We start from the raw sequence: 9,643 nt of genomic DNA on the forward strand, positions 1-9,643 counted from the left end.
AAATAATTCGAGCAACCACCTCTTGCATTCATTTCTCAACGTCAAAAGATACTCTCCTGCTCTCGAGGATCTGATCCGGATCAAGATCATCATCACCTCCATCATGCCTCTCACTCCTCTTCGCCCTGGCGCCTACGCGCCCACGATGACCTTCTTCAACCCCGACACGGAAGAGCTCGACGTACCAGCCATCCGCCGTCACGCGGTGCGACTGGCCAAGGCGGGTCTCGTCGGACTGATCACCATGGGCTCTAACGGAGAAGCCGTGCATCTCACTCGGGAAGAGCGCGCCACGGTCACACGCGAGACCCGATCTGCACTGGACGAAGCCGGCTTCACCAACGTGCCCGTCATTGCCGGTGCCAGCGAGAACAGTATCCGCGGCACCATCGAGCTGTGCAAGGAGGTCGCCCAAGCGGGCGGCGAATACACTCTCATCCTGCCTCCCAGCTACTACCGCACCGCGGTGGGCAACGACCAAAGCCTCTACGAATACTTCACTGCCGTGGCCGACGGCTCCCCCATCCCGATCATCATGTACAACTACCCCGGTGCCGTTGCCGGCATCGACATGGACTCTGATCTGATCATTCGCATCTCGCAACACCCCAACATTGTCGGCACCAAGTTCACATGCGCCAACACGGGCAAGCTGACTCGTGTGGCCACGGCTCTGGGTGCTGTGACTCCGGCCTCGCCGCTCGCTCCCGCGCAGCGTGCGGCGCCTTCCGTCTCCAAGCCGGACGCGAAGCACCCGTACGTCGCCTTTGGCGGGATCGCCGACTTCAGTCTACAGACCCTGATCTCGGGTGGTTCGGCCATCTTGGCCGGTGGTGCGAATGTGATGCCCCGTCTGTGCGTGCGCATCTTCAACCTCTGGTCCGAGGGACGTTTGGCTGAAGCCATCGAGGCTCAGCAACAGTTGAGTGCGGCGGACTGGGTGCTCACCAAGGCGGCCATTCCCGGGACCAAGTCGGCGATTCAGTCCTACTATGGCTACGGGGGCTACCCGCGTCGTCCTCTCGCCCGTCTGACCGAGGAACAGGCAAAGGAAGTAGCGGAGAAGATCAAGGGTGCCATGGAGGTGGAGCTGTCCTTGAAGGACGTGGCTTAAAAGATTGAAGTGAGATTCAAGCGAGAGGGGACGATTTTCTCGGTCTACGAAATGTATACGATCAATTCGATGAAATTATCACATGTTTTAGAGTCAATAAGTAGAAAATGGGTCTTTCCAGGTTATTGAAGATTCAGACATTAGGCTTTTCGCCAGGCAACACTCCCAATGGTAGCAAAATCATGCTCAAGGTTTAGGATTCGTTGTTCAGAACATCTCGACGAATCTAACGATTTGAGCAACTCCTGTAGTAGTATGTACGACTATGTAATCACTTACCTATTCCCACTTGAGTTTTCTCATCACTTCCCAAAAGAGCAAATTAGGCTCAATTATGCCGTGTATGGCAATAAAACTATTATGCCACGTTCTAGCACTCCTATCATTGGTGGAAAAACCAACGCTAAGTGCTGAGTAACCGACTCCAAGTCTCTCGCTGCAGTGCCGGACTCGAGTCACTCGACACAGTCTTGATGGATAGTCTCATGCATCAGGTCTGAGTTCCACGTCTGGATTTGTCCATGACTCCATACTGCCCAAGTTCGTAGCATAGGTCGAATTGAACAATGCGTTCCAACTTCCTGCTCAGTCAAGCGTGATATGTCGTGGCTTTTCATGCTTAATACACTCAAGGCTCCATGAGTGTCAGTTGTTCCTGGTCCACGGTCTTAGATGGGGGAGCTTCAAGACACCTGACCTACTCTGAGTCTGAATAGTAACTTGCCAGTCAATGAAAGGGATACAATATAAAAATACCGAAGCACTGCCCGGATGACAGATCTTAGATGGTCACCTGAAAAAAGACCCTCTCCAATGTCGACGAGGTGACTGGGGGAAGAATGAATCAACGTGGAGTTGGAAGACGGCTTATTGTCACCCGTTATTTTGAAGCCTCCCCACGCTAAATTCAATTTGACTCCATTCGTGGTGATCAAGCGGTTCAACCTTTGATCTTGTGATCCACACCTATACTTTTCCCTCACTTTCCTAGGCGAATCTCGGGGGTTTCATTGATCGCATTCGAGCGTCTCCCGTCTGGGCTCTTTCTCTATCAGGCAATGTGCATTGTGCAGTAGTGGGGGGAGCTCTGTTGGCATTAGGTATGTATACCCCTCGTCGTCTCTGATCTCCTCACGAAAAAGACTTTCTTTTCTTCTTCACTCTCTCTTCTTTCTCTGGGATTCCCTTGACTCTGCCTATTTCAGAGTGACATTTGCATTTCGAAGCCCGAGCTTCAAAAGGATCACTTTGTAAACATCACATCATCTCTCATAATGCCCTACCCCGAGGAAGCACAAGGATTCCAGGTCGATGGACCGGAGACCTACACGGAATTCCACAAGCGTTTTGTGAGTATTTGACTGAGATCCTCACCGTTGAAGCGGACCTCACTAACTACGAATGGTTTCCGGTGTTTAGTACAAACTGAAGCCATTCGGCGATTACGGTGAGTTGCTCCACTCCAAAGTTCTCTTGGTCGGACTGAATGAGCCCTACTAATGTGCTCGCAGATGTCGATGTTCAGATTGAAGCGTGCGGTGTTTGCGGTAGTGATGTCCACACCATCAGCGGTGGATGGGGAGAGCAAAAGTTTCCCTTGTGCGTCGGACACGGTACGTGATAAATTTACCCTGACCGATGAGGGGGGGAGCTCGTCCTATTTTCTACATCTTCCTCCTTCGAGTTTGGACAAGAGCACGGTGACTGACATACTCGGGCCACGCTTCAAGAGATCATCGGTCGTGCCATTCGCGTCGGTCCTAAAGTCACTCTGATCAAAGAGGGGCAGCGTGTGGGCGTGGGTGCTCAATCCTACTCCTGCGGCGAGTGCAAGCAGTGCCGCAACGACAACGAGACCTACTGCCCGGTCATGATGATGGACATGTACGGCTCAGAATGGCCCGAGACTGGAATTGTCAGCCAGGGCGGATACTCTTCGCATGTGCGCACGCACGAACACTGGGTCTTCCCCATCCCGGACGCTCTGGACACCAACACCGTGGCACCCATGCTCTGCGCCGGCTTGACGGCGTATTCTCCGCTGGTGCGCAATGGCGCCGGCCCCGGTAAGAAGGTTGGTATTGTGGGTCTGGGCGGTATCGGACACTTTGGCATCATGTTTGCCAAGGCCCTGGGGGCCGAGACGTGGGCCATCTCGCGATCTCGGGCAAAGGAGGCCGATGCGCGCAAGTTGGGAGCCGACGGGTACATTGCCACCGCCGAGGAGGGCTGGGAAAAGGAACATCGCTTCTCATTTGACCTGATCATCAACTGTGCCAACTCGTCCGAGGGCTTTGACTTGGCCAAGTATCTGTCCATGATGGATGTCCACGGTCGCTGGGTCAGTGTGGGATTGCCCGAGGAGGAAGGCCAGGTCATCAAGGCTCAGTCGTTGATCTCTAACGGTGTTTTGATCGGGGCCAGTCATTTGGGATCTCGTCGAGAAATGCTCGACATGCTCCAGCTTGCAGCCGATAAGGGTCTCAAAGGCTGGGTGGAAGAGATTCCTATCAGCGAGGAGGGTCTGAAGCAAGCCATGTTGCGTATGAAGAAGGGCGATGTCCACTACCGGTTCACTCTGACTGGTTATGACAAGGCTTTTGCTTGAATCTGGCGTGAGAAAGAGAAGCATAGAAAATTAAGCTGATTCAGAAAGAGTTCTTTCCGCGTTCTATTCTATATATTCCTTCTCTCTGTTCTTCTCTGGCAATTACCTGAACCTACCGGACGTAGTAGTCACCTCGACGTTCGTCAAGGTAGGCTTTGGTGATCTGTCTTGCTGCTCTTCTTCCCGTCTAGGGGTTCCTGGTGAGGATCTACACCAAACAATCACTGTGCGTAGGGAAGCCTGAGAAATGGAGGCGATCTCTGGCGAAAGTCCACAGTTCCCCTTACTTTCCAAGCCCTCGTAGAGCCCCCCCCCGTGAAGACTCTGCCCAAAAGACCTTACGAACATCAGCGGACAAAAGTCTCAAAGGACCTTCAGCGATTCTTCCTGCTTCCTCACAATGGAAAATACATAGAGAGAAGTCGACATTGAATTATACGCTAAACATATTCTTTCCAGACTTGTCAAGTCTCAGAAAAGCTGTCATCCTTCTGACGGGCAGTAGTATGCTTCTCACTTATCTCATGCCGAGGCTGCCCATACCCATTGCCATTCTCTCCTCCCACGATCGTGTCTCAACCCCGAATCTCTCTATTCAGCGTCATCTTCCTCCGCGCATCTCCTGTTCGTTCAAGGTGTGGGCCGTGGAGAAGTGGATCCGTCGGCTGGATCATCCGAAGGACATCGCAGAGTCGATAGATCCAATACTGCCCAGTGCCGAGTCCTGACGAACGAGATCGACGGCCTAGACTAGTTCTGTCTCGATAACATGGGGAAATCGCTTGACAGAGCTCCGAAGTCCAAAGTAGCATCTGAATTACTACCATGAAACAATCACTAGAATAGTCAAGACAATTTCTGTAAAATTCTTCAACCTCCTGCTTTTCCCGACGCTGATGACAAGGTTGGCTGAACCGCTGGGTCGACAGGCCCAAACCGCCACCGACGCCCGAGGAGTGATGTATTAGTACTCCGGCGACGCTAGAATTCGTGACGGCTGTGAAGTAGCGCTACCACTCCCGCATGGCTCTCATTTCAACCCCGTAGTTTGCCCCCCGGATGCTTGGGAGAGAAAATTTTCGAGTCCCCAGACTGAATAAGGGTGGTACAAGGTACATTCCAGCCCAGGCCATTCACAACGCCACCAACAAGTCGCATGTACCCCCCCGCCATTCACCGCCCACGACTCTCGGGCCCTCCAGGTTACCCTTTTGGCGAAGGAGTTCTTCACACCCTTTATCTACATGCTCTTCGCCTCCAGGGTTTCTTTCTACTTTTGTTTTTCCTATTTCGCGCATTGTTTCTCGTCGGTCTTCTGGTGTTGGTCTTATTCGCATTCCTTAATTTCAATAGACAAGCCCTGGTTCATCTGGGATTGCTGTTTCTATTCTCTACAATCTCTTCATTCATCCATCGTCCAGCCTCCCTTCGTCTCTGTTGTTCAGAAGGCTGAAAGCGACACGACTACATCGCGTCCAGGGCACATTCCGCGCACTCGATATATACCCAAGTTTGGACTTCCGACCAAACCTTTCAGTCCTTTTCCAACCCAGATTACCCTTATCTTCAGCGAGATCGTTGGGGTTTCAGTTCTGGTCCGTCGTCTATAGATCAATCGCTCTGTATCCCTAATTGACTACCGCGCCCATACCACGCTACAATGTCGCCTCGAGACCATACCGTCGGCGTTACTGGACGCCAACGCCCCTCTGTCTCTCTTCGTCCACGCACAAAATCTGTTGCACAGCCGGTTGTCTTGCCACACCAATATACATTCGATCAGTTGCGGAAAGCCTCCCTGGCGGAGGCATCCGACGACGACTCGTCGGCTTTCGAAGAGATGGAGTCCTTTCCCGACGTCGTCCCTCGGCGTCGAGCAGCGAAGAGCTTCTCCCATCTCCGTCATCCGATGGATGGACTCGTGGCGTTGGGCCGCCGGTTATCCGTGACCCTGCGCCACAAGTCTTCAAAGCACAATCTGAGTTCATCGGGGGACGACTCTTCTGAGGCCGAAGACCATTACTATCGTGTCACTGCCCAGTCTACCCACAAGCGTAATACCTTGTCGGGAAGTTGGGCCTCACGCTCTCGTGCATGGTCGCATGGCGTGAACTCTAGCAGCATCAACCGTCGTCCATCTCTTAACGACATTTCTGCTTTACACGGGCTATTCGTCCCGACTGCACCCATCTCAGGCCCTATTCCTGGACATGGCACGGAGCCGCCAGTGCTTCCGAATGACCGCTTCGCAGGTGCTGCGGCCCGAGCGGCTGCCGCCGCGCAAAACGAGCTGATGGAATTGGCACGCCGGGAAGTGGTACGGGTTGAGCACGACCTGCTCAATAAGTCGGAGAGTCGAGTACCTCGGGACTCGGAGAGCGGCATCGGGATCGATCTGCGTGATCCATCTGAATTGCCAGCGACAGATCTGAACATTCATCGCTTTGGTAAGGAACCTTGCATATCTGTTTCATCTCATCTCATATCCTTTCATTGACTAATCTCCTCTTGCAGACCCTGTTTCCTATTTGCCCGCCGAGATAATGACCCAGGTGCTCTCCTACCTTGATCCTGCCTCGCTCATGGAAGCAGAGTCGGTTTCAAGCGCATGGCATCGCCAGGCGTGTTCTCCGCATGTCTGGAGGCACGTGTTCCGTCGCTGCTACCCGCGTCGTCCTCTGAGCAGTACCGCCTCCAAGAAGAAGCAATCTTATGGTGTAGGCAAAGCTACTCCCAATCAAGACTGGAAGCGGATGTACATGGTTCGTCGGGCGCTTGAGCAGCGTTGGAAGGATGGAAAGGCAGCTGCCATCTACCTGCACGGTCACCAAGACAGTGTCTACTGCGCTCAGTTCGACGAGGACAAGATTATTACCGGGTCTCGTGACCGCACCATCCGCGTCTGGGATGCTCATTATCCCTGGTCTTGTCGGAAGATCATTGGCCCAGCCCCTAACGACGTTACACCTGCAGGTCCCGTCAACAACCCAGCACAGCAAGCGACCGGCAAATCCCCGTTTGCAACTATTTGCCCGCCCTCCGTCCCGGTGGGGGACATTGCGAGTTCCATTGACGAGGCGGTTGACTGCCACAGCGCCTCTATCTTGTGTTTGAAGTTCGACGAGGAGATCATGGTGACTGGCTCTTCGGATTATAGCTGTATTGTCTGGGACATCAAGAACAATTACCGTCCTATTCGCCGACTGCAGGGCCACCGTGCAGGTGTCCTGGATGTTTGTTTCGACGACCGATATATTGTGTCCTGCTCCAAGGACATGACTGTGTGTGTCTGGGATCGCCACACAGGCGCCCTCCTGAAGCAGTTGATTGGGCACCGAGGTCCGGTAAATGCCGTGCAGCTTCGAGGTGACTTTGTTGTCTCTGTCAGCGGTGACGGCCTGGCCAAGCTTTGGAATGTCGTCGACGGACATTGTGTGAAGGAGTTCCTCAGCAAGGACCGAGGTCTCGCCTGTGTCGAGTTCAGTGATGACGGCCGGACCATCCTGACCGGCGGCAACGACCGGACGATTTATCAGTTTGATGCCAACACTGGTGAGTTAGTCAAGGAGTTGCGAGGTCATAGTGATTTGATCCGCTCTCTCCACCTTGACAGCATGAACAAGCGCATAGTAAGCGGCAGCTACGACATGAGCGTGAAGGTGTTTGATGCGGAATCTGGCGAGCTTTCTATCGACATGCCTGGATGGACCACCAGTTGGATGTTGAACGTCCAATCAGATTACCGGCGTATCGTGGCGACCAGCCAGGATGCGCGAGCCGTCATTATGGACTTCGGCTATGGATTGGACGACATTGAGCTTTTGGAGGAATAAGTGTCCACGACAAAAGGTTTTCTTTTCACTTCGTGTGTCTTCCGCCTTGCTGAGCTATGAGTTTTGTTGTCAGGCTTCTTGTTGCTCATCTTGTTTTTTTTCTATTTTTTTTCTTTTTTCACTCGCATTTTCAGCCGTGTTCAGCGTTCTTGGTTTTTTTTTTTTTTTTTTTTTTTTTTTCATTTCATGGCTTTTGGATTCACGACATATACACCTGGCTTGGCAGACGGACCTAGTCAGGACGCATTGGAAATTTCTGGGAGGTACAAAACGCATGGAGGAGGGAATCAGCGGAATATAGACTTCTCATGGCTTATTATTGCTTTGTTGTTGAATTATTGCTAGACATATACACCTCAGCTTGCAAATCAAGGAATTGATCGATTACAACGTGGAGCTTTTTCTGTCCCGAAATGTGGCTGCTTTTGCCTGTCTTCGTTTCGTTGGACAAGTGGGCAAATCGACCACTGGATTGTCGATTTTATTGAACTGTGGTTCAATCCCAGGGCTCCATGGGACGTCAAGATTAGTAGCCTGAGGCATGTGCTTATCTAAGCTGCCTGTGATTGGCCGTGTGGGTCAATCCTGGCGCCAGCGTGATCCGTGGGTTTTGGCATCAAAACAATCCCGATAGTTTTCTGTTATCATTGACACACAAGCCTTGACAACGGAAGACTCTTGCTTGTTCTGGCCCTTCCTGCGCATCGGCAATTTTTCTGCTTCATCTTCATCTCTTCCTCCTACCATACCCGTCAACGACTCTTTAGCCGCGGGCCATAAACTTACCCCACCATGGGTGAATCTAGGTCCGGCCCTTCGCACACCCCCTCTGCCCCCCTTAGATCGTGAAGGTCTGTTCAATCCTCGCGGACTGGGTCGCTGACTGCAGAGCTTTGAATAGACAAGAGCTTCTGGCATGGCTGAACAGCCTGCTCCAGCTGAACATCACAAAGATTGAGCAGTGTGGAACTGGGTACGAAGAAATCCATCAACCCCTCCCTTGATCGCTCATTTTGTGAGCAGACGAACTGGAAAATGGCGCACGGCCACCGACGAGACCTGAGATCGACTGACCCGCCCTTGTGTTCGTTTCTGTAGTGCTGCGCTATGCCAGATCTTTGATTCGATATTCAGTGAGTGACCTGATGACCGTGAACGATGTGGAGTGGAGAGGACAGGAGCAGTGGAGATGAGGCGGAGATTGCCTTGAAAAAAAAACGATGATACTGACATCGGATCTTTTTCTCTCCTGATAGTGGATGTGCCCATGTCCCGAGTCAAGTTCAATGTGAACAGTGAATACGCATACCTCAACAATTTCAAAGTCCTGCAGAGTACGTGCCGATCATCCCAACGCGACTTCGCCGCGCTTTTTCCCCCCCCCTCCTCTCTTCAGGCAAAACGAGACACGAGTAACGTTCTAACGTCGGATTCTTTTGATCGTGCGATTAGACGTCTTCACCCGTCACCAGATTGTCAAGCCCATCCCCGTCGAGTCCTTGACCAAGTGCCGCATGCAGGATAACTTGGAATTCCTTCAGTGGGTGAAGAAATACTGGGATCAGCACTATCCCGGCGGTGACTACGATGCTGTCGGCCGTCGGAAGGCTTCTGGTGCCCCTGCCGGCGCAGCTCCCGCAGCTGCGCCTCGGGCATCGTCATCCAGCTCTCGTCGGGGTGTGACGCCCACTACAAGTGCTGCTCGGGCTCCTCGGGCGGCTGCTGGCGCCGGCGGTGGTGCCATGACTGCCGCTCTTCAGCAAGAGATCGCCACGCAGAAGGAAGCTATCGCTGGTCTTGAGAAGGAGCGCGACTTTTACTTTGCCAAGTTGCGCGACATTGAGCTTCTTTTGCAGACCGCTATTGAGGAGAACCCCGAGATTGAGAAGGAGGAGGATACACTAGTGAAGCACATTCAGGGTATTCTTTACTCGACCGAGGTATGAGAGCAGTCCTCGACTCTTGCATTTTGCATTGCATATCTTACGATTTGGTTGGAGGATCGTTGGACTGACATGGATTTAGGACGGATTTGAAATTCCCGCGGAGGATGAGGAGGCTGCGGGCGAAGAGCTGGAGACATTCTAA

The 9,643-nt window shown here is 52.6% G+C and overlaps 4 protein-coding genes across 4 annotated transcripts; all 4 read left to right on the forward strand.

Moving 5' to 3' along the window:
- Positions 1-103: 103 nt before the first annotated feature.
- N7539_001591 (dihydrodipicolinate synthase family protein) lies at positions 104-1,114 on the forward strand (the record flags this gene model as incomplete). Its single annotated transcript, XM_056931194.1, has 1 exon — positions 104-1,114. The coding sequence occupies one exon, from the start codon at positions 104-106 to the stop codon at positions 1,112-1,114; it is 1,011 nt and encodes a 336-aa protein (XP_056793225.1).
- A 1,274-nt stretch (positions 1,115-2,388) lies between these two features.
- On the forward strand, positions 2,389-3,722 carry N7539_001592 (NAD(P)-dependent alcohol dehydrogenase; the record flags this gene model as incomplete). Its single annotated transcript, XM_056931195.1, has 4 exons — positions 2,389-2,463; positions 2,534-2,561; positions 2,626-2,727; positions 2,845-3,722. The coding sequence occupies 4 exons, from the start codon at positions 2,389-2,391 to the stop codon at positions 3,720-3,722; spliced, it is 1,083 nt and encodes a 360-aa protein (XP_056793226.1).
- Positions 3,723-5,382: 1,660 nt separating this feature from the next.
- N7539_001593 (F-box/WD repeat-containing protein) lies at positions 5,383-7,555 on the forward strand (the record flags this gene model as incomplete). Its single annotated transcript, XM_056931196.1, has 2 exons — positions 5,383-6,169; positions 6,237-7,555. The coding sequence occupies 2 exons, from the start codon at positions 5,383-5,385 to the stop codon at positions 7,553-7,555; spliced, it is 2,106 nt and encodes a 701-aa protein (XP_056793227.1).
- Positions 7,556-8,347: 792 nt separating this feature from the next.
- Positions 8,348-9,643, forward strand: eb1 (microtubule-binding protein BIM1; the record flags this gene model as incomplete). The annotated part of the gene is made up of 6 exons (XM_056931197.1): positions 8,348-8,361; positions 8,457-8,528; positions 8,654-8,688; positions 8,812-8,889; positions 9,008-9,495; positions 9,581-9,643. 6 exons carry the CDS (start codon positions 8,348-8,350, stop codon positions 9,641-9,643), a joined length of 750 nt encoding a protein of 249 aa, XP_056793228.1.

The sequence above is a fragment of the Penicillium diatomitis genome (genome assembly GCF_028827545.1).
Source record: "Penicillium diatomitis strain IBT 30728 chromosome Unknown utg000002l_segment0_segment0, whole genome shotgun sequence".
Classification (NCBI taxonomy): Eukaryota; Fungi; Ascomycota; class Eurotiomycetes; order Eurotiales; family Aspergillaceae; genus Penicillium; species Penicillium diatomitis.